The 24541-nt window shown below is 43.6% G+C and overlaps 1 protein-coding gene across 1 annotated transcript; it reads left to right on the top strand.

The window, feature by feature from the left end:
• LOC144102994 (uncharacterized) lies at positions 1–24242 on the top strand. The gene is made up of 6 exons (XM_077635974.1): positions 1–333; positions 2245–2298; positions 22237–22290; positions 22594–22647; positions 22950–23018; positions 24008–24242. Exons 2-6 carry the CDS (start codon positions 2251–2253, stop codon positions 24104–24106), a joined length of 324 nt encoding a protein of 107 aa, XP_077492100.1. The 5' UTR covers positions 1–333; positions 2245–2250; the 3' UTR covers positions 24107–24242.
• The last annotated feature ends 299 nt before the right edge of the window (positions 24243–24541 follow it).

The following is a 24541-nucleotide window of genomic DNA, read 5'->3' on the forward strand; positions in this document are numbered from 1 at the left end:
CCGCACTCTCCCTTCTCAAAAATATGGTAGACCTGCTGTAGTAACAATGCATTTCTCTGCTGTTGCTTTCTTAAGAAATGGGTGCACTCTCGCCCACTGGCTGTGTTCCATATTGACAGTCTCAGATTGGTACATCTGTCTGTTGAATTACATGCATATTTTAGCTAAGGCTGGCGTTCCACTGCGAGCATGTGATGCACCTCATTATTCATTTACAGCAGGAACCCCTTTCACAGCAGCCAGGCGATGGCACAGCTGTTGCTGCCACTGCTCAGCATGGCGCCCAGCAAGCACTAACACAGTCACACATCTCCAGCGTCTCCACTGCAACAGGCATTTTCAAACAGCGCTGTTTTGTGACTACTACAGCTATTCAAAGCATCACAGTGGCTGTGTATATGTTGGAGTAGGAGCTACAAACACTGCTTCCTGGCACGGGCTCACCAGAAGATTTATCCGAATCCCATGACACACTAGTCATCATATTTCTTAACCCTTCAGACAGCACTCAAAACAGTCTTAAAGTGTGATGCTCCACCTCCATCTTTCACTAGCTGCTTAAAGCTGAGCACCTTGTATGCTTGGTACATGATGTTGCGTTAGCAGACAAAGAGGGCAATATCATTAGTAATATGAATAAGATATCAAATAGCCAAAGAGACACAAATCTATGCAGTAGCCAATGCAGTCAGAACGTTAATGAGAGAAGCCGCAGCGCACAGCAATGGGACATCCCGTAGCAGTAAGAGAAGAGGAAGTAACGAAAGCTTTAGTAGGAATGAAAAGCGGGAAAGCAGCTGGTGAGGATCAGGTAACAGCAGATTTGTTGAAGGAGGGAGGGGAGATTGTGCTAGTAGAACTAGCCATCCTATATATGCAATGCCTTGTGACCTCGAGAGTACCAGGAGCTTGGAAGAATGCTAACATTATCTTTATAAAGGAGACGTCAAGGACTTGAAGAATTACAGACCGATCAGCTTACTGTTCATTGCCTACTAAGTATTTGCTAAGGTAATCGCTAATAGTCAGGACAACCTTAGGCTTTAATCAACCAGATAATTAGGCAGGCTTTCGTAAAAGATACTCAACAATAGATCATGTTCACGCTATCAGTGAGTGATAGAGGAATGCACAGATTATAACCGACCCCTATATATGGCCTTCATTGATTACGAGAAAGCATTTAACTCCGTGGAAACCTCAACTGTCATGCAGGCACTGCAGAATCAGCGTGTGGAAGAGTGTTATGTGAAAATATTGGAAGATATTTATAACGATCGCACGCCTACCATAGTCCTCCATATAGTCAGCAATAAAATTCCAATAAGGAAGGGTGTCAGGCAGGGAGACACGATCTCGCCAATGCTATTCACTGCCTGTTTACAGGAGGTATTCCGCGGCCTGAAATGGGAACATTTGGGGATAAGAATTGATGGAGAATACCTGAGTAATTTGCGATTCGCTGATGACATTGCCTTGCTAAGCCACTGAGGACAAGAACTGCAAAGCATGATCAATGAGTTAGACAGGCAGAGCAGAATGGTGGGGCTAAAAAATAATATGCAGAAAACCAAAGTAGAAACAGCAGTTCGCAATTGGTAGCGAGGTGCTGGAAGTAGTAAGAGAATATGCCTACTTAGGGCAGGTAGTGACCACTAATACAGATCATGAAAGGGAAATAACGATTAGAATAAGAATGGGTGGAGCGCATATGGCAGGTTCTCCCAGATCATGAATGGCAGTTTACCATTATCCCTCAAGAGAAAAGTCTACGACAGCTGTATCTTACCGGTACTCATCTATGGGGCAGAAATGTGGAGGCTAATAAAGAGGGTTCAGCTTAAGTTAAGGACAACACAGTGAGCTATGGATAGGAAAATGACAGGTGTAACATTAAGAAACCAGAAGTAGGCAGAGTGGATGAGGGAGCAAACGTGGGTTAATGACATCCTAGTTGAAATCAAGAGGAAGAAGTGGGCTTGGGCAGGGCACGTAATGCAAAGGCAAGATAACCGCTGGTCCTTAAGGGTAACAGAGTGGATTCCAAGAGAAGGCAAGCGTAGCAGGGGGCGGCAGGAAGTTAGGTGGGCGGGTGAGATTAAGGAGTTTGCGGGAATGCGGTGGCCGCAGCTGGCAAAGGACAGGGTTAATTGGAGACATGGGAGAGGCCTTCACCCTTCAGTGGGCGTAGTCAGGCTGATAATGACGATGATGACATTCCTCCAGAATAAATTTTTTTTACAGGCACCTATGGATGTCGCTGAAAGCCAGGAGACTTTGGCAGGCCCATCACAACAGGTATTTTACAATATGCCATTTTGTGACTGCATCAATTCGAAGAACAACAGTGTCTGCGTTTATGTCGCAGCACGAGCGACCAAAAACAGATTTCTGTAACAGAATGCATCTTGGCACTGGCTCAGAGGAAGTTTTCTCTGAATCGCCTCTACACATTAGTCATTTTTTATAATCCTTTTGACAGAACTGAAAACACAGCCTAGCAGTCTGATGCTTTTCTATTTTTCAGTAGTTGCTTAGAACTGAATACATCTTATGCTTTGGTAGAAGCATATTTCTCAAGAATAAAATTTTTTTTCACAGGCACCTATGGATGTCACTGAAAGCCAGGAAACTTTACCAGGCCCATCACAACAGGTATGTTACGATATACCATTTTGTGACAGCAACTGCTAGAAGATTGACAGTGTCTGAGTTTATCTCGCAGCACGAGTCACGAAACGGGTGAATTTTTATGTAAAAGAAAGCTTCCTGGCGCAGGCTCAGAGGAAGTTTTAACCAAGCCACCTCAGCACACCAGTCATATCTTTATTCCTTCAGACATAACTCAAAACGGTCTAGTAGTGTGATGCTTCTCCACTTTTCACTAGGTACTTAAAACTGAACGCTTGTTATGTCTCGGTACACACACATTTCTCCTGAACAAAATTTTTTTACAGGCATCTATGGATGTGGCTACAATGCTGGACATTCAGCCAGGGCCATCTCAAGCCTTTCAACTTACACCAGTAAGTTTCATATCGTCCTGTGTGGTTTCCATCCAGGTTTTTTCACTGCATGAGGTAGGATGTCGTTGCAATTCTGCAATGTAAAGTGCAGTAGAACCTGCAGTTGTTTGTCAGGCCCCGTGCTTACCGGAGACAGTAGCAGAGTGCAGTAGGTTCTGCAAAGATCCTTCATATAGGATGGTACCTTTTTGTGGAACCACATAAGCACATTAGTAACTGCCACAATATTCTTTCATGTGCCTTCATTGCTTATGTTCGTTACACAAATCAATATAGTCATCTCGTCAGAGTTCCACTACAAATAATCTGTCAGTATCAAGAAAAATTTGGCTATGCAAGACATACTCCACCAGGTCAGTGATATCTCTTCTACAAAATTTTCTCACGTTATTCCAAACTGGTTTTACTGATTTTGGACAAGGTCATTGACAGCTATGTAGAAAGTATTCGGTGCAAACTGGCATGCGTGCTACATGAAAAATTTGTACTGTCATGTTTTCTTCTTTTTCAGTTGTTCCTTGTATAAGTTTTCATGAAATACTTCTTATATGGGTACATGCCAACTTCTTTAACGTCAGTTCCAGTGGGCATTCAGAAAAGGAGATTGCACGACACAAAATTTAATGCAATAATTTTTAAAGCTGTATGTATTCACGCTTCTACACAGTTGTGCTATTAACCATGCTTTATTTCTGCAACACTTTGAGTGTATAATAAAAATAAAATGTGTAGACATATAACATTACCTTAACATGCTAGGTGATATGAGTTTAACAATGTGCGAGCGTTTTTCTTTTGCAGTGACATCGAAAGGCATTGAGTACATATGCACTGAAGCTGTTGCGTGGCCCAGTAGTGGGCATGCCGAGTAATTTTGTGATTAGCCTCATGTCCTGCTTTCCTTCTTATGCCTTGATGCATGGCGGAGGAGAACAGGGCAACAGGCATTCTAAGGTGGGCTGCATTACTAAACAGTTTATCTTATGCAGGAACTTCCGACTAGGCTGCAGCACTACTTCTGTCACATCTTTACGACCTAAAGCGTGCGACGATCCGGAACCTGGTCCCTCTTGCAACCTGAAGTCCCCACATGGAAGCTGTGGCACATATTCAGTCGCATATTGAAGGCATGAAACTTGTGACGAGCTAGGGTCTAGTTCCTCTTGCCGCTATGCAGCAGCACACAGATCAGATTCGGAAAGATCAGTAGAGTATGCAACACCATCGCCATCAGCCGACGCTATTAGCTCAATTTCACGACGTGCCTCTCGGCGTGCATGCCTGTAACTTGTACTTCTCGGCACCGTAGCCATTATGCCGTTACCCGATTAATATACTGGCCCCCAGTAAGCTCCTGCTTATGTTCCGCCAGCATCAGTCACTGAAATTTTATACCGCCGCTAAATTACTTCAAAAGCTAGAAATCATGCTACACGGTACGCAGAGCAGGCAAGTACTACCGACTGCCACTTACTTTCACTTTCACTTGCTGCACGTGCCGTTCATGTTTACCACCGCTGGAACTTTGCTGAATAGGTAAAAAAATGCATATGTTACTGTAGCATGCAGTAGGAACGTCAATAATTGCCTGAAATTTTTATCCAAAAAAATTCAGGGGGGCACTTTGTTGACCTAAAGTGCGGTGAGGCGAAAGCCTTTAACGTGGTGCTGCTGCTTGTGTTACTGATGTGTGGTTAAGATGTTAATTAAGTACACAATTGTTTGTGAATCTTAAATGCTGGAGACACTGGAGGGCATTTGGGAGGCATCCATCTGATTCTACGCCTTTCTGCAAACAATCTCCAGGGTCCTAGACAAGGAGGACTACATATGCATTGGCAGGAAGTAGCATAGTCGTTCAATAAAGTAAAAAGTAGTAGTCGTTAGCACGCTCCGCTGCAGAATGCAAGGATGGTGTTTTGAATTCCATCCTGATGGAAGATATTTTTTCTTATCAAGTTCAAGAGCTTAACGGACGGATGCGAGCATGAGCCATTAAAGGTCTTCGCCTTAAAAACGAAAAGCCAGCTAATACACATGCACCTAACACTATCAAGCTAAGCAAATATAACTGACGTTATTTCAGTCAAGAGTTCAGTTGGTTTTCAGTAGTGCGATGGTGATGCTGATGACATTCAACTAATGAGCAAAGAGCCTTTTTAATGCAAGATGCATGTAAGACAAAAATAATGTAATCCTAAATAAAAACAAACGAAACAAAAAATAGCCACAAAACAAGTTTGCGTGTTATTAATTTTTATGATCACTGCTCTAAGCAGCACCAACAGGTGGTCGTTTGTTTTACGCGATATGTTGTGGTGTCACTGTCGTCAGGAACGGAAAGGAGGGTCGTTGAGGCTAACCGTGTAATTAGGTAAATGAGTCGACGACTAAGGTACGTGGTAATGGAAGTTAACAGGGAAGTGTACGAGGTCAGGCCCCACCCTTTTGCACAGGATGGCATTCACTACAGTGGTGCCATTGGCAAGAGGGTGGGTAGTAGGACAGGTCACCAGGCAACAGCTTTTTTGGGGGGACCCACAGCTCTGAGGGAACCAGTGTAGAGAAGGAAGAACCAAGATCAAAGGGAGGATGGAACCGCAGGAGAAGGAATAGACACAAGCGCCAGGGCCAAGTTAATTCAGATATAGGTTTCATTAACATGCAAGGTGGCAGGAATAGACCTAAATGGGAGGAAAAATAAGAACAGTTAAGGCAAAAGGAATTAATGGTATACAGTTTAGGGGAAATGCATCTTAGAGACATGGAGCAACCACCCCGTAACCCAGACTACGCATGAGAATATTGCAATAGAACAGAGGGTAGCAGAAAGGGGGTGGAATTGGGGAATTCATTCATAAAGGTAAGAATTTTCAAAGGGTTAAACTGGGATGCAAGGAACATTTATGGCTATAAAGAAAAAGTGGCAGGGGAGCAAAAACTCTTTGGCTTTGTATACCTGCGGACATGAGCTAATGCCAAATAGGAAAACAGGAAAATTTTAGAATGTATTGCAAGCGACATTGATGAGCTAGGAGGACAGGGCGAGATAACTATATTAGGCGACATGAACGCACATATAGAAGACCTGGATGGGTACACAGATTCGACAGGAAGCATGCTGCAGGACATGTGTGACAGGCATGATTTAGAAGAACTTTTTGTTGGGATAGATGGTGCATTTTGTAGCAAAAGAACTGTAGCGAATGTGCTAGTCCAGTGTGCCCCTTTCTTGTGTTAGTCTTGGTTGCACTACAGTTCTTTTGTTACAGGCATGATTTAGTTGTATGCAACAGTACCGAGAAGAGTGAAGGGCTCATAACATGGGAGGCAGGGAGTCTGCACCGACGGTATATTATGCACTAATGTCACAGAGGATGTATAGTAGATTAGGAGTAATGAGCATATATGAACATGGTTCCAGAAGTCTAGGTAGTGACCACAAGCATATCAAGTTGAGTTGGAGAAGAGAAACCAATGTAGCACTGAAGCGAGATGAACAATCAGAGGGGAAGTTTTACTCAGAAAAGCAATTGGAAGCAGCAGCCAAAGTGAGAAAGTAATTTTTGTGGATAGTGAAACAGAATAGACTTATACCAAATTAACTCGATTACTGGAGCTAGAGCTAGCTAAGGTGCGAGTAAAGCTAAAAGCGAAAAAACGCAAACCCAAGAGTTGGTGAAATGATGAGGTCAAGAGGGCGATAGAGAAACGTCAGGAAGCATCCAGAGAACACAGATATTCCAAGAAGAGGGGGGAACCAGAAGTTGAAGTAGACAGAAAATGGGATACCTTCATAAAGTGTAGAAGGGAAGCATCCTATTTAATTGATGAGAAAATTAGAAGAAAGGGTACCCAATGGATGTCAAAAGTAAATAAAAAGGATAGAAAAGCAGCTAAAAAATTCTGGAAACATCTAAATGCAATGAGTAATAGGACTAGTCTTGAGCAAAGGTTTATTGTTACAGATCAGGGTATTCGACTAAAAGGGGATGAAGCGTTAAAACAGATAGGAACAAGGATGACAGAAAAATTTAAAGAAAGAGATGTTGCATATAATTTATCAAAGGAGGATAGACCGGTTACTGCAATAACTTCACTTGAGCTAAGAGAGTGGGAAAGGGCAGAGAAGAAGGTTCCTAGTGGCACATCAACAGGACCAGATGGTATTCCGATTATGTTAATAAAGAAGCTAGGAACAAAATCCAAGCAAAAATTAATACAGGTTGTGAATAAAATGATAGTGGATAGGAAAGTCCCTGATGAATGGCGATTAAGTAGAATGAACATGATATAAAAGGGAAAGGAGTACAAACCTGATGTAAGTAACTACCGTCCCATAACAGTGACATCTGTGGTTTACAGGGTGGTGATGCAGATTATAAAGGATAGATTGCAGGCTTGGGTGGAGAACAAGGGGGTGCTAGGGGAGCTACACAATGGGTTCCGAAAACAAAGGAGGTTGGAGGACAATCTATTTTCATTGACACAGTGTATAGAAATTGCGGAAAAGGAACACAGGCCCTTATGGCTAGCATTTCTGGATATTAAGGGAGCCTACGAAGTTATTCAAGAGTATCTGTGGGACATACTGGGCATATTGGATGTGGAAGATGGAGTAATTAATCTTCTAAAAGATATATATAAACGTAACAGAGTGCTTATAAAATGGTAAAAAAATGTACCAGAGCCTGTAAAAATACAGCGGGGGTTTAGGCAAGGATGTCTTTGTCTCCTTTGTTGTTTGTGTTGTACCTGCAAGGTTTGGAGACCAAGCTAGAGAGGAGCGGACTAGGCTTCAACCTTTCATTTTTTAAGCAAGGAAAATGGATTAAACAGTAATTACTGGGATTAATACATGTCGATGATATAGTGCTAATGGCTGACAACAAGGAAGATTTACAGAAATTGATAGACAATTGTGGTACAGAGGGAGACCGATTAGGTTTCAAGTTTAGTAAGGAAAAATCTGCAGTCACGATATTTAATGATGAGGGCAGCGAGCATAGAATACAGGAGTTCACGCTATAAGTAATGGACGAGTACAGGTATCTTGGGGTGTGGATAAATAACGGTGCTGAGTATCTGACAGAGCATGAAAAATAATGAATAAAGCTAGTAGGAATGCAGCTGTTTTGAAAAATAGGGCACTGTGGAATTACAATAGGTATGAAGTCGTAAGAGGGATCTGGAAATGGGTGATGGTTCCTAGCCTGACTTTCGGTAATGCGGTCCTGTGCATGAGACCCGATTTCAAGCAAAGTTAGAAATTAAACAACATGGTGTAGAGAGGCTAGCTTTGCGGGCACATGGCAATAGACCAAATCAGGGGGTACAGGGTGATAAGGGATGGGCGTCTTTCGAGAGCAGAGAAGCTAGCAGTAAGATAGCATTTGAGGAACGATTGAGAAAGATGGAGGAAAAGCAGTGGGCTAGGAAAGATTTCAGATACCTGTATATAATTAATGTTGACACGAGATGAAGAAAGCGAACTAGAAAATTGACAAGCAAATATCTGAACAGCAGTAAGGGGGCAAATCAGCAATTATCGGTTAAGAAAAAGGTTAAGAAACAGAGAGAGCTCTGGGGAAAACAGGGATGCTGACGAAATCAGCACCGGGAACATACAGGATTTTTAAGCAAGAAATTGCCAAAGAAAATATCTATGATAATTGTAGGGGAAGCTCTTTGTTGTTTGAGGCCAGGACGAGAGTTTTGCAGACTAAGACATATAGAGTCAGGTACCACGAGATAGACATGTTGTGCATTGCGTGTGGAGAGGAGGAAATGGCTGAACACTTGGTACTTTTCTGTAAAGGGCTTCAACCTACAGTGGAAAGCAGTGGGGCTGATTTATCCAAGGCATTTGGGTTTAAGGACAGTGAAGGGAAAGTAGATTTTAAGCGGTTAGAAGTAACCAACCGAAGATTATCTTATTGGTGGCTAAAATCAAGACAAGAGTAAAATTTCATAAGTTATGGCTAGGTGGCTTGAGCCACCGCCTGATTTAAAGGGTTCAGCCGTATCCATACATCCACTAGAAGTACAGTCAGCCACTGTAGCTAGAAGGCGTTATATCCAGTGGCTGTGATAGAGGTTCCCCTAATGTCTGCTGTTGTGTGTGAGTTTGTGTGTATCCTTGAAATATGGCTGGGAAAGAAGCAGTCTTATCACGCTTTGCTGTATTCACACAAGAGTGCATGTCTTCATGCTGCACTCTGAGGGAGACACTTGTGCAAAGCTCGCAGTTTCTGCATGTGTCTGTGCCGTGTGATGGTTTTTTAGGACAGAGATGTATTGTTTTCTATGCAGTGTGTTGGAGGATGTCAGACTGCTCGCTTGGATGTGTTGCTGTTCAGAACGTGAAAAGGAAAGTCAATTGGTGTAGTAGACATACCGCTTTTTTTTCACACATTCTGAACGGGAACAACACAGGCTTAATTATTAGGCAGCTTGTAGAAGCAATAGAGCTCCTTTTTGATGACATGTGCTGCACTTCGCGTGTTTTGTACTAAGCCCGGTGATGGTATTACTAGCATTGTCCCTTTGCATCTGTAGACTGCATGTGCAATGTGTGTGTTTGTGTGGAGTTGTGTACTCTCCGCTCGTGAAAGGTTTTACCTACAAAACTCCTGCTCATGTCACATATTCTCCAATGTTCTGTGGCGTTGCATGCTGCAGGCTATAAGCATTGGGGGTTTTGTGAACGCTTGTGATGCTTCTTGTGCAGAGCAGCATCAACAGAAGATGCCTAGTATGATTTTCAGAAATGTTGCTTCACTTCAGCCGCACTAGCCACTCTGGCTCGCAACAGAGCAGTTCTGGCTGAAATTCTGGACATCGCATGTGTAGAAAATGAACGGACCAAATGTGAAGCTGCTCGACCTTTGTCATGCCCAGTCTGGTCAGCTACGGCTACTGCCATTGTGGTACGCAAGTTTCCACTGTACAGTGTTTCAACCCCATTCAGTTTTTATACCTCTGCATGCTTTTTGCACAGTGGAGGTATACATAAAGGATTATGAATGAATGCTGGAGTCTTGTCAGGCCATGTGTGTATATCCTGTGATGAGGAAAAGGTAGGCCAGTAATGCTGGAAGATTTTTTCTTTGAGTCAGTATTCGCTATGCTGCGTACATCTGTAGCCACATGCTTTTTGCACAGTGGAGGTATACATAAAGGATTATGAATGAATGCTGGAGTCTTGTCAGGCCATGTGTGTATATCCTGTGATGAGGAAAAGGTAGGCCAGTGATGCTTTAAGATTTTTTCTTTGAGTCAGTATTCGCTATGCTGCATACATCTGTAGCCACATGCTTTTTGCAGTGGAGGTATACATAAAGGATTATGAATGAATGTTGGAGTCTTGTCAGGCCATGTGTGTATATCCTGTGATAAGGAAAAGGTAGGCCAGTAATGCTGGAAGATTTTTTCTTTGAGTCAGTATTCGCTATGCTGCATACATCTGTAGCCACATGCTTTTTGCACAGTGGAGGTATACATAAAGGATTATGAATGAATGTTGGAGTCTTGTCAGGCCATGTGTGTATATCCTGTGATGAGGAAAAGGTAGGCCAGTAATGCTGGAAGATTTTTTCTTTGAGTCAGTATTTGCTATGCTGAATACATCTGTAGCCACATGCTTTTTGCAAAGTGGAGGTATACTTAAAGGATTATGAATGAATGTTGGAGTCTTGTCAGGCCATGTGTGTATATCCTGTGATGAGGAAAAGGTAGGCCAGTAATGCTAGAAGATTTTTTCTTTGAGTCAGTATTCGCTATGCTGCATACATCTGTAGCCACATGCTTTTTGCACAGTGGAGGTATACATAAAGGATTATGAATGAATGTTGGAGTCTTGTCAGGCCATGTGTGTATATCCTGTGATGAGGAAAAGGTAGGCCAGTAATGCTGGAAGATTTTTTCTTTGAGTCAGTATTCGCTATGCTGAATACATCTGTAGCCACATGCTTTTTGCACAGTGGAGGTATACATAAAGGATTATGAATGAATGTTGGAGTCTTGTCAGGCCATGTGTGTATATCCTGTGATGAGGAAAAGGTAGGCCAGTAATGCTGGAAGATTTTTTCTTTGAGTCAGTATTCGCTATGCTGAATACATCTGTAGCCACATGCTTTTTGCAAAGTGGAGGTATACATAAAGGATTATGAATGAATGTTGGAGTCTTGTCAGGCCATGTGTGTATATCCTGTGATGAGGAAAAGGTAGGCCAGTAATGCTGGAAGATTTTTTCTTTGAGTCAGTATTCGCTTTTCTGCATACATCTGTAGCCACATGCTTTTTGCACAGTGGAGGTATACATAAAGGATTATGAATGAATGTTGGAGTCTTGTCAGGCCATGTGTGTATATCCTGTGATGAGGAAAAGGTTGGCCAGTAATGCTGGACGATTTTTTCTTTGAGTCAGTATTCGCTATGCTGCATACATCTGTAGCCATAACAACTAACAGTATGCCATATTGAACTTGCAACTGTGAACTTAACAGCTCAAACGTGAACAAGTGTGAGGGGAGCCTCAATTTATTGAACAACGTATCCACGTAGCAGCCATCTTCTTCTGGGCCTAGACAAAGACAAGTCAGGGACAAATTTTTGGTCAGTGATCTGATGCTCTCCTTCCTCACCCTCTCCAAGCTTGCACTGTCAGCACTTCCACCTTTGCAACTCTTTAGTTAACATAAGCTGTTGATAAGAAAGTGATAAGTGATGTGTGAGCAGTTCATCAGATTTTTATTGATACTTGCGTTTTCATTAAAAAGCTTTTATATGTTAGGTAAAAATTTGGCATATTAGTGCAGATCGAGCAGTCTTAGCTTTGGAATGCAAAAACCAGTTTTTTTTTCATTTAATTTGTTTTGTGATTGGTAGTCTCATTTCTTGTTCTAGTTTCTAGTCAACAGACATAATGGACTAATTTAATATGCTTCAACTTTGACTGAAAACAGCTTACCTCTTTTAGTGGAATCAAAATGTGTGTGCTGCCTTCTATGATATCACTGCCATCTTCATGTAAACTGCGTCTCTGTTGGATCAGCCCACAAGCTTGATCTATGCCCACTTTATTATACCGTAGCCTTCAATTTATGCTCAAATGTGTGCCTGCAATCAGAGCAACTTGTGTGATATCAGTCACCTTGCAAGCAGCTGCTGATTTTTGCCACAAGTTTTTTTGCGTTTACTTGATCGCTCAATCAAACGCTTATGCAGAGCACCAACAAGTGCTAAAATGAAGCCATCTCACAAGCTGAAGGGACTGAATAGATTCCTGGGGCTTTTTTAATGCTAAGGTAGAGAGCTGTAGTTGAAACAAGCATTCGCCGATTACCACATCACTCGGAACAGCTCAGTAAAACAAGCTGCGTAGTCCCTCATTTCCCCTTCTCCACAAATGATTAGATTAGACACATCGTGCCAGAATTAGGTGTCTCACAAAAACTGTGTTGCGCATCTAGTTTCTGCAGCACCGAAGTGAAATTGTCATCTTATCAGGGTACGAGACAACGGACAGTGAAGATATGTGAGCAAGATCCAGTCTTGCATTCTTGGATAACGGAGAGCAACACAGTGCTCGCATGCTACGATCTTTCAGCGATGCCAGATGCAAACCTTTAAAACGCAGGGAAATATTTGGGCATCTTTTTCATTGTGGGCTGTGCAGCTATGGACAGTTCTAAGCAGCAAGAAATTTTGAGTGCTGACTTCAGCGTCTGTTCTGGAATTCTCCGTGAAGATTCCTTCGTTTGTCTTTGATGAGGTTATGTTGGCTGCTTTAACCATGCAGTGGCATCAGGAGATGCATCATTGCATTGTGATGTACATTCTCACTGTTATGTGCATGGTTCAGTTTTAAGAGTATTTCAAGTGCACAGCTCTAGTTCCGATGTCAACATGCCACATGTGCCCGGTGTCTTGTGGAATCATTGACCCTCAACATTTCAGTGTTTCGCCACACTGAACACTTATTTAAGTGTTTTACCCGGTCCACAATGTACAATGTTCGTGTTGTAACCCTGGAATGAAAGTGTGTGTGCTCTTTTCAGTATCTATAAAAAGACATGACTGCCATGTTGACGGCAGCGGACATCGATCGTCTTGCTTTGAATGAATAAACTTACCCAATTGTGATGCAACGCCTTCGCGTGCATTCTTTTATTACTTAGCATCATTTCACTACAAAGGATAGCACAGAGGCAAGCTACAGATCTTGGCGGTGGCGATGAAAATACTCGCTGCCTGCGAGTAGCAGACTGCTACCTCTGCTATTACCGTCTCTATGTTTAAGGTATGGAAGGCTCTGCTTCCAGTGTTTGAGCACGCGGATTTGCTACACTGTTTGCGGAGTGCACGGCAAGCACTGTGGTATCTCGCATGCATTTCCGAGTGTAAAGGTGTACGCTCACAAGCTGAGGAAGATGCATTGCAACCTCGGAGCTCTTGTGCAAATATAGGATCTTCAAATTTTGTGAGTTCTGCAAGTGTTAGCTCTGCAACTGTTAATACAAGTGTCTTCTATAGCACTAGCCAAGAACTTCAGTAGGCAGTTTCATGTAAGCAAAGGAAGTACAGTGCACAAGCTGAGTGAATGAGTTAGAAAAGTTCACTGGTGGCTGAAAAAATGTAGGTTGTCATTGCCATGCATCTGATTACCACCATCGGTGTGTTTTTGCCCAAACACGGTTTGGCTCTACCACAAGTTTTTCATTTATCCAAACAGCTAGAGTTACAAGTGCAATGTCCTAAGCCTGCGACGTGGCTCAGTGGCTATGGTGCTCGGATGCTGACCTGAAAGGCCCGTTTTGATCCGGCCTTGGCGGTCGAATTTCGATAATGGCGAAAGTCTAGAGGCCCATGTACCGTGCGACGTCAGTGCAGAACCCCAGGTGGACGAAATTTCCTGACCCCTTCATTACGACATCCCTCATAGCCCGAGTCATTTCGGGACATTAAACCCCCATAAACTAAACATCATGTACTTGGCCCCATAGCGGTGCTTCTCAGAGCGGCTTTGACACTCAACAGTTGTCCCTTGAAAAGGGTGCCAATGCTTCCAAACTGGACATAAGACCTCGATAACAGATGCTCATGCGAGGCCATGCAGGTCATTCAAGGTGATCTTGGTTGTGTGCATTGGAAGTGTGCCAGACCAGGAGGACTTGCAGTTCCTGCACACCCCCTCCCCCACCATGCGGAACTTTCAACAAACTGAAAATAAAACTGTAATATCTGTATAAACAGTGCAAGAACAATGTACTTCTTTTACATGCGGGAAGCTGCTCCAACCTCATGGCATGGCTGAGCAAACACAGTTACTATCATTTACAGAACATCAAATGTGAGTGGTTGATAAACTTTCACCTGCAACAGCTTACATTGAAATAAACCAAAGGCTGTGTTCAATCCTTTCATGAAAAATCCAAAGCTCTAAAATTGAACTAAAATATAAAAACTACACAATAAAAAGACATTATATGATTATGCTGAAGGCTGTTAAGAATGGAGGCCTCCAACCCAGGAGAACTTTCACAGGGAACCTCCCCCAGGATTTTAACAGACGCGTCTTCAAAAAGGCACCTGCATGGAGCCAACATTGCGAGCACCGTCAACTGTGGTAAGATCCTCCTTTTTGCCTAAGGAAGGAAGGGTTTGCTGACCAGCACCATTGCCAAGGGAGACGTGACCACTCGGGGTTAATTGCATCCTTGAGGGAAAACAGCTTCTCATGCGAAACGGTGGTGGTGAAAGGAAGGTCTCATAACTTTCCCACAGGGCACTTTGGCCCAACTTTCCTCTTCCCTGAAGTTACTAACAAAAGTTGCATGTCTCTTCCATCTCCTCAAAGTGCCTGGGTTGGAAGTTTGTGACCTTTCTGGACACGGTACTTCTGGTTAACCCTGGCCAATGACCAATGTAACCAGGGTCTGCTATACATGGTGCTGAACCTCCATCTTCACTACTGAGCTGGGAGGCTGCGACAGTATTGAAACTGCTACTGTAAGAATGTGTGCTCTCCACCAGAACCTCTGCGAGAGGGCAATGGTGCTGCCTCCAGTGGTGGGCGGCTCCCAAAGTCATCTTGAGTGATCTCTGACCAGCCATTGGTAAAGTTGGGAGATTCACCGGCTAGGGGTGTTGGGATCTCTGACCGTACTTAAGCAGCTGGACTGTTTAAGTGTACTACTTACTACTCACTTTTGTTTGCGTCTTTCATGTACTCCCGCAAATGTGTAAAGTAAGTCCTTGGTACACTCCTCTCCTTGAAGCCCGTCCCTTTTAGTCACACCACAGAAGCGGCCTTTTGATACAGGACCCCTGGACCTTGACCTGGCTGAGTCGACCCAGATTAACCAAAGGCCCACTGCTTATAAGGCAGCTTCCATGCTGATAACACAAAGGAAACAGTGTAAGAACTTGCAGAAAAAGGATAGACTGGCCAAAGATTTTTATATCATTAAACAAAACCAATGCACAACTTCTTTCACTAACTTACTGACCTCACAGCAAGATGATTACATCAGGGATAACTGGATTGCAACAGACTTGTACATCCGGTGCTCGCTCTGTTAAGCAATGAAAAAACATGCAACCAACACAGTGTGATTTTGCAAAGTCGTACATGCCACCATAGCAGTTGTACATGCCACGGCTACTCATCTATTAGCATTTTCTAATATAGTTCTCCCCACCCCCATTGCTCACTACCTTCAACCACATTTTTTTTATCCCACTTGCCATGCTACAAGATCACCAGTTATCTGTCCTGCCCAAGTCCATTGGTTTGTCTAAATTTCTGTGTAATTATCTCCAACTCTCATCTGACCTCTAACCCGCACTGCTCTCTCCTCTGTCTCTCATATATATGCAGTTATACATACATGGACATTTTGCAGCTCGCTTGTGCAATGGTTCAGCACTGTAACTGTTGCACTGTGATATACAAGACAACACTTCACTCTAAAAATGACCCACAAATCTCGTAGCAGGCCTTCCAAGCAGGCTACACACAACACATAGTCATTCTGGGGACTGTGTACATCATTTTGTACATCCATTTTGTACATCCCAGAACAATCCCGATAGCCCATACCATACTCACATATCCAATGTCTACATGCAATACACTGTCACCTCATAATGCACCACAAGAGTATTAGATCACAATGTTAACCAGTGCACCTTGGAGTCACTTGACCGGACACTGCTGGCAAAAATAGCATTAATCGCCCTCATGCGGAACCGCTCCCGTCCTCATTTGTATCTCTGCCTTCGCTATGACGCAGTAGTATTTCTAGCAGCATGGCTATCTCAGGGTCCTCGATTCCTGGGCTAATTCTTGGCAGTGGCTCGCCATGGTAAGCCAGGAAGGCACTGAGTGAAATAGCTTCTCGGGCTGTCTGAATGTACTGAGTTGAACGGGGACAGCCGCAGTGTGCTGGGCATGTCTCGTGTGACTCAATGTTCTTGCCTTCTCTCAGCATCCCCAGCACCGTCACCAACCTTCTCTGCACCTCGGACACGTTGTCCTGCTCGGACTCCGGAGTAGGGTCTTCGTCTGCCATGTACCCGGAATCCGATATAATGACTGAGCTCGGCAGGCTAACAGTACTTGCCGGTGAGCTTGCATCACTTCTCTGAAAAATAAAACAAAAAAGGGGGAAGGGGCACAGTGAAGTATGATAACTGTCAAAGTTTGGTTGCAAGACAGGATGTTAACGGTCACAGATTTATGGTGATGTGTCATTATGTGACCAGCACCGGACATGTGCCAGTGCAATTACTTTTGTTCCTAGCAAAATATGAAAGTAGTGAAAACAACAGTAAAAACAGGTTTGGGTACTTCTGAAAATTCAGTTTCTCGACTCATGAGGTGATTGGCTGCTCAAGGTCACTGGAGCTGGCAATCTGAACCAGTGCAAAATAAGCAAGGTTATCCTTTCAACCAGAGAAAGCGAGGGCACACCTACAGCACGGCTATAACAATCGCATAGGTATAACCAAGCACTTAATGACATGCAAGCACAGCTGTCTGACACACATGCCACCGCGTAGAGGTGGCAGCCCAGAGAAGACTTCAACACGTCTGCCCTTCCTTCCACAACATTCAGACGTAGTAGCCGAGTGTATCATCTGTGCCTCTCCTTCATGAAGAGTTTATTCACCGTACTGTTGTTATATTGTGAATCTGCATCAATATGCCCAGCTTTCTTCTTTAATCAAAAAGAGAGTGCCTGTGATATTTATGATATACATCCTGACACCGGCCAAATAAAATGCATAATAAGTTAACTTGACCTCAGTGCACTTCTGCAACTTCCCTACTGGAGCTCGCAAAAATCAGCCCTAGAATAGCTGCAGTGACAATCCTGATAGACATTCTCCAGTTCTGGCCTCAGTGCTAAACTGGGACCAATTTTTAATAGTGGCACAAATTCTCGTGCAGTCCTCAACTTATGCTTCTTACCTGAATTACTATGGTCAGGTGAACTTTCTGCAAATTTAAATAATTGTAAACAATTACCAAAATTGCAAAATAATTACAAATTAGTAACCTTGCACAGCAATTAGTAAAGACTGCATGCAACCATATCAACACACTCTTCACTCTTTTGTTTAAATTAAACATGAGAGCAAGCAAATCTCATAAAATTGATGCAGTTTTGTAGCCACCTGCAACTTCATGCCAAGCAAGGTAGCTAACCTGCACAATGATTGCCACGTATTAAACAGCCAGCAGATGGGCAGGTTATTGAAGCTGTTCAAATTGACAGCAATCGTGGCACTAGAAACTGCAAGTTCAAATCCAAATAACAGCGAATCGGCAGCAAATGTAAATATTTTCATCGGAAGTGAAAACAGACTCACATCATCCCTGTGTGCTTCTTTGGTAGCCACGACTGGATAGACTTCAGCAACACCTGGCATAGGACGAAGATTATGGAGGGCAGCCTCTTGCAGCAAGGCATCCAGCAGCAGGTCTTCATCAAAGCTGTCGAAATCCTCCACTTCTGCACCAGGGCCAAGTGGTGGACTGTGGTTCTTTCCTGTGCCTGAACCCTGGGAAGCCGACCTAGAATGGCCGCCTTCGCTGTATTGCGGGGACGAAGGAGGTTGTGGTGCCTTTTTCCTCCCCCGTGTATCTTCATCGGTTGATTCGGTTGCGCTTGAATATCTTCCGGAGTCCATTTTTGGTTCTGCACTCTGCCGTTTCCTCAGGGATGTCCGTGCAACAGGTTGTCTGCTTAGCGTACGCAGTTTTGGCGGGGACGGTAGTGCGCATGCGCAGAACGCAAGCGCTAGCCTTGCGTGCATGGAGGAAAGAAGAAAAAGAGGAGAGGATGCTACGTCACATTTTTTGAAGCCGGAAGCGAGGGCTCCGCCATGACACTTGGCCGTTTTCTCAGCCAATGGCATGCGAGCGCCGCGAAGATCAACGCGAGCGGCGCGAGCAGACGATTTCGCGCCGCGCCAGGCTGTCGGCAGCTGTCAGACACGGCGGAAAGTGAGACTTCTGCTCCCATTGACAACAAAGACGCTGCGATGCCCAGCTGCTGCGTTCCTGGGTGTCGGTCGCGCACGCCAGGGCAAGAACCGGGCGTCACTTTCCACGCGTAAGTATACTGCATTTTGTTTTCGTATTTAATTGACTGCGCAATGAGTAAAATGCATGCTCGCAGAACATAACGCACGACACGGCGTGAACGTGGTATTCGTACCGCCCCGGCCTTATTGGTGGCTCTTTGTCCGAGTGCAGTGAATAGTATTGTTTTCAAACAGGTTTCCGAAAGATCCAGAGCGAAGGAGGCAGTGGACTGAGGCCGTTAGACCAGGCCAAAGAGACTGGGAGCCAGCAAAATGGGCCTGCGTATGTTCAAAACATTTCCTGCCCGAGCACTTCGATCGGATGTCGCCGCTCGTAGTTCGTATACGTGCGGATGCCGTCCCCCTTCAGGTGAGGAACCAGCTTCTATACATTCTCAAGAGATTGGAAAGAAATGCTCTTATTGAGAAGGTGCTTTATTATAACTTGACTGCATAAGCATGCGTTCAATATGATGTTTTAGGTGTTCGTGCAAGAAATAGAACGATTTGTGAATAAATGGCTTTAGCTAGACGTTATGATCGAGTAGCGCGGCTACAGTACTCCCGCACTGATAAAAAGTAATTGTGTCATTATACTCCTAAACTGGCTGCGGTTTATATATGGCTCTGGTGAAATTCTGCTTACTGTACATGACAATTTATTTATTTATTAGCTTACGCACTCCATCATTAGAAGAAAATAAAAAAAAGAGAGCATCGAGCACACCACAGTTTTCCTTGGGGCATCATTTCTATTTAATTATTGTAGTGTGGAAATGTTTGCGCCTAGCAGTAGGCGGTGCATTTTTTGTTGTCATCTCGGCCATAGCACCTGGGAAGTGTCACTGAGAGAGCACTGTAATTCCTTAAAACTATAGTCCGTTTACAAAAGAAATCACAAAGAAGTTCCATAAGGCATAGAGTACCGTACGTATTTGCTCGCGTGATTTGCGCACGTTTTTTCTTTAATTAGGGCTCTAAAAAGAGGGTGCTCAATTTACGCGCAAGCGAGTTATCCGAACACGTCCTAAAAAAAAAGGTTGGCACCCCTCGCCCCATGGCAACAAGGTTGATGCGGTAAATGTCATACACATAAGGAAAAAGGGAAGCATGAGACAAAGAAAAAAAGACAAAACACAGGCAGAAAGCTTGGCCAAATGTTTAGGGGAATCCCGTTTTCTTTTGCGAAGTTTCTGTGGAAACAATTTATAGCTTTCCTTTAGCCGCATAGCTGCGCTTGGGTGGATGCCAATGAGTATAATTAGTTCCCTTATTATACAGATACGGCAGTTCTGCATATATAATTCCTCATACACATACCATACACACTTCATGGGGTATAGCTGGGTGAGCCTGAGGAGAGACACCCCACTCTCCCTTCTCAAAAATATGGTAGACCTGCTGTACTAACAATGCATTTCTCTGCTGTTGCTTTCTTAAGAAATGGGTGCACTCTCGCCCACTGGCTGTGTTCCATATTGACAGTCTCAGATTGGTACATCTGTCTATTGAATTACATGCATCTTTTTAGCTAAGGCTGGCGTTCCACTGCGAGCATGTGATGCACCTCATTATTCATTTACAGCAGGAACCCCTTTCACAGCAGCCAGGCGATGGCACAGCTGTTGCTGCCACTGCTCAGCATGGCGCCCAGCAAGCACTAACACAAAGTCACACATCTCCAGCGTCTCCACTGCAACAGGTATTTTCAAACAGCGCTGTTTTGTGACTACTACAGCTATTCAAAGCATCACAGTGGCTGTGTATATGTTGGAGTAGGAGCTACAAACACTGCTTCCTGGCACGGGCTCACCAGAAGATTTATCCGAATCCCATGACACACTAGTCATCATATTTCTTAACCCTTCAGACAGCACTCAAAACAGTCTTAAAGTGTGATGCTCCACCTCCATCTTTCACTAGCTGCTTAAAGCTGAACACCTTGTATGCTTGGTACATGATGTATGCGTTAGCAGACAAAGAGGGCAATATCATTAGCAATATGGATAAGATATCAAATATCCAAAGAGACACACATCTATGCAGTAGCCAATGCAGTCAGAACGTTAATGAGAGAAGCCGCAGCGCACAGCAATGGGACATCCCGTAGCAGTAAGAGAAGAGGAAGTAACGAAAGCCTTAGTAGGAATGAAAAGCGGGAAAGCAGCTGGTGAGGATCAGGTAACAGCAGATTTGTTGAAGGAGGGAGGGGAGATTGTGCTAGTAGAACTAGCCATCCTATATATGCAATGCCTTGTGACCTCGAGAGTACCAGGAGCTTGCAAGAATGCTAACATTATCTTTATAAAGGAGACGTCAAGGACTTGAAGAATTACAGACCGATCAGCTTACTGTTCATTGCCTACTAAGTATTTGCTAAGGTAATCGCTAATAGTCAGGACAACCTTAGGCTTTAATCAACCAGATAATTAGGCAGGCTTTCGTAAAAGATACTCAACAATAGATCATGTTCACGCTATCAGTGAGTGATAGAGGAATGCACAGATTATAACCGACCCCTATATATGGCCTTCATTGACTACGAGAAAGCATTGAACTCAGTGGAAACCTCAACTGTCATGCAGGCACTGCAGAATCAGCGTGTGGAAGAGTGTTATGTGAAAATATTGGAAGATATTTATAACGATTGCACGCCTACCATAGTCCTCCATATAGTCAGCAATAAAATTCCAATAAGGAAGGGTGTCAGGCAGGGAGACACGATCTCGCCAATGCTTTTGACTGCCTGTTTACAGGAGGTATTCCGCGGCCTGAAATGGGAACATTTGGGGATAAGAGTTAATGGAGAATACCTGAGTAATTTGCAATTCGCTGAAGACATTGCCTTGCTAAGCCACTGAGGACAAGAACTGCAAAGCATGATCAATGAGTTAGACAGGCAGAGCAGAATGGTGGGGCTAAAAAATAATATGCAGAAAACCAAAGTAGAAACAGCAGTTCGCAATTGGTAGCGAGGTTCTGGAAGTAGTAAGAGAATATGCCTACTTAGGGCAGGTAGTGACCGCTAATACAGATCATGAAAGGGAAATAACTATTAGAATAAGAATGGGTGGAGCGCATATGGCAGGTTTTCCCAGATCATGAATGGTAGTTTACCATTATCCCTCAAGAGAAAAGTCTACGACAGCTGTATCTTACCGGTACTCATCTATGGGGCAGAAATGTGGAGGCTAATAAAGAGGGTTCAGCTTAAGTTAAGGACAACACAGTGAGCTATGGATAGGAAAATGACAGGTGTAACATTAAGAAACCAGAAGTAGGCAGAGTGGATGAGGGAACAAACGTGGGTTAATGACATCCTAGTTGAAATCAAGAGGAAGAAGTGGGCTTGGGCAGGGCACGTAATGCAAAGGCAAGATAACCGCTGGTCCTTAAGGGTAACAGAGTGGATTCCAAGAGAAGGCAAGCGTAGCAGGGGGCGGCAGGAAGTTAGGTGGGCGGGTGAGATTAAGGAGTTTGCGGGAATGCGGTGGCCGCAGCTGGCAAAGGACAGGGTTAATTGGAGACATGGGAGAGGCCTTCATCCTTCAGTGGGCGTAGTCAGGCTGATGATGACGATGATGACATTCCTCCAGAATAATTTTTTTTACAGGCATCTATGGATGTCGCTGAAAGCCAGGAGACTTTGGCAGGCCCATCACAACAGGTATTTTACAATATGCCATTTTGTGACTGCATCAATTCGAAGAACAACAGTGTCTGCATTTATGTCGCAGCACGAGCGACCAAAAACAGATTTCTGTAACAGAATGCATCTTGGCACTGGCTCAGAGGAAGTTTTCTCTGAATCGCCTCTACACATTAGTCATTTTTTATAATCCTTTTGACAGAACTGAAAACACAGCCTAGCAGTCTGATGCTTTTCTATTTTTCAGTAGTTGCTTAGAACTGAATACATCTTATGCTTTGGTAGAAGCATATTTCTCAAGAATAAAATTTTTTTTCACAGGCACCTATGGATGTCACTGAAAGCCAGGAAACTTTACCAGGCCCATCACAACAGGTATGTTACGATATACCATTTTGTGACAGCAACTGCTAGAAGATTGACAGTGTCTGAGTTTATCTCACAGCACGAGTCACGAAACGGGTGAATTTTTATGTAAAAGAAAGCTTCCTGGCGCAGGCTCAGAGGAAGTTTTGACCAAGCCACCTCAGCACACCAGTCATATCTTTATTCCTTCAGACATAACTCAAAACGGTCTAGTAGTGTGATGCTTCTCCATTTTTCACTAGGTGCTTAAAACTGAACGCTTGTTATGTCTCGGTACACACACATTTCTCCTGAACAAAATTTTTTTACAGGCATCTATGGATGTGGCCACGATGCTGGACATTCAGCCAGGGCCATCTCAAGCCTTTCAACTTACACCAGTAAGTTTCATATCGTCCTGTGTGGTTTCCATCCAGGTTTTTTCACTGCATGAGGTAGGATGTCGTTGCAATTCTGCAATGTAAAGTGCAGTAGAACCTGCAGTTGTTTGTCAGGCCCCGTGCTTACCGGAGACAGTAGCAGAGTGCAGTAGGTTCTGCAAAGATCCTTCATATAGGATGGTACCTTTTTGTGGAACCACATAAGCACATTAGTAACTGCCACAATATTCTTTCATGTGCCTTCATTGCTTATGTTCGTTACACAAATCAATATAGTCATCTCGTCAGAGTTCCACTACAAATAATCTGTCAGTATCAAGAAAAATTTGGCTATGCAAGACATACTCCACCAGGTCAGTGATATCTTTTCTACAAAATTTTCTCACGTTATTCCAAACTGGTTTTACTGATTTTGGACAAGGTCATTGACAGCTATGTAGAAAGTATTCGGTGCAAACTGGCATGCGTGCTACATGAAAAATTTGTACTGTCATGTTTTCTTCTTTTTCAGTTGTTCCTTGTATAAGTTTTCATGAAATACTTCTTATATGGGTACATGCCAACTTCTTTAACGTCAGTTCCAGTGGGCATTCAGAAAAGGAGATTGCACGACACAAAATTTAATGCAATAATTTTTAAAGCTGTATGTATTCACGCTTCTACACAGTTGTGCTATTAACCCTGCTTTATTTCTGCAACACTTTGAGTGTATAATAAAAATAAAATGTGTAGACATATAACATTACCTTAACATGCTAGGTGATATGAGTTTAACAATGTGCGAGCGTTTTTCTTTTGCAGTGACATCGAAAGGCATTGAGCACATATGCACTGAAGCTGTTGCGTGGCCCAGTAGTGGGCATGCCGAGTAATTTTGTGATTAGCCTCATGTCCTGCTTTCCTTCTTATGCCTTGATGCATGGCGGAGGAGAACAGGGCAACAGGCATTCTAAGGTGGGCTGCATTACTAAACAGTTTATCTTATGCAGGAACTTCCGACTTTGCCAACCGCCCCAGCCTCTGTTGGGACGCCACGAAGAAGGAGGCCAGCAATGGTAAATGGACCTGTCAAATGTGCCTATTTCTGAAGCAGAATTCAACACCATGAATGTCAAATGCTTGTGCATATGCCAAGGGCGTATTTGATAGCGTGAGTGGCCCATCCACAGCATGCATTATGAGCATAATCTTTAACGCAGCATGTGCAGGCACCCAGACTGTGTGAATGGACTTAGCTTGATTTCGCCGTGGCAATTTTTACTAATATCTACTAACTGATCTGCATGGTATATTGTATGCAATGATGAGTCAATAAACCAATGAATTTTTAAGTGTGTGAGTGGCCTGCATATCAAGCTGAGGAGCACATTATGGAATCTTCTTCTTGGACACCTCTCCATCTACCAGAGGAGAATCGGTGAGTCACAGCTTCATTTATTGATCTATTCAAGTACCCTAAGGGTCCACTAGGGGCATTACATAGGGGGAGACGGGGGGGACTCAAAGCGGAACAAAATTGTTTC

The sequence above is a fragment of the Amblyomma americanum genome, chromosome 1, assembly GCF_052857255.1.
Source record: "Amblyomma americanum isolate KBUSLIRL-KWMA chromosome 1, ASM5285725v1, whole genome shotgun sequence".
Classification (NCBI taxonomy): Eukaryota; Metazoa; Arthropoda; class Arachnida; order Ixodida; family Ixodidae; genus Amblyomma; species Amblyomma americanum.

What these genes read in the sequence shown, in the direction of transcription:
- LOC144102994 (XM_077635974.1), top strand. Translation starts at nt 2,251, where the DNA reads ATGGATGTCGCTGAAAGCCAGGAGACTTTGGCAGGCCCATCACAACAG. An exon ending in TGGCAGGCCCATCACAACAG is followed by an intron (nt 2,299 to 22,236) that starts GTATTTTACAAT and finishes TTTTTTTTACAG; the next exon opens with GCATCTATGGATGTCGCTGA. An exon ending in TGGCAGGCCCATCACAACAG is followed by an intron (nt 22,291 to 22,593) that starts GTATTTTACAAT and finishes TTTTTTTCACAG; the next exon opens with GCACCTATGGATGTCACTGA.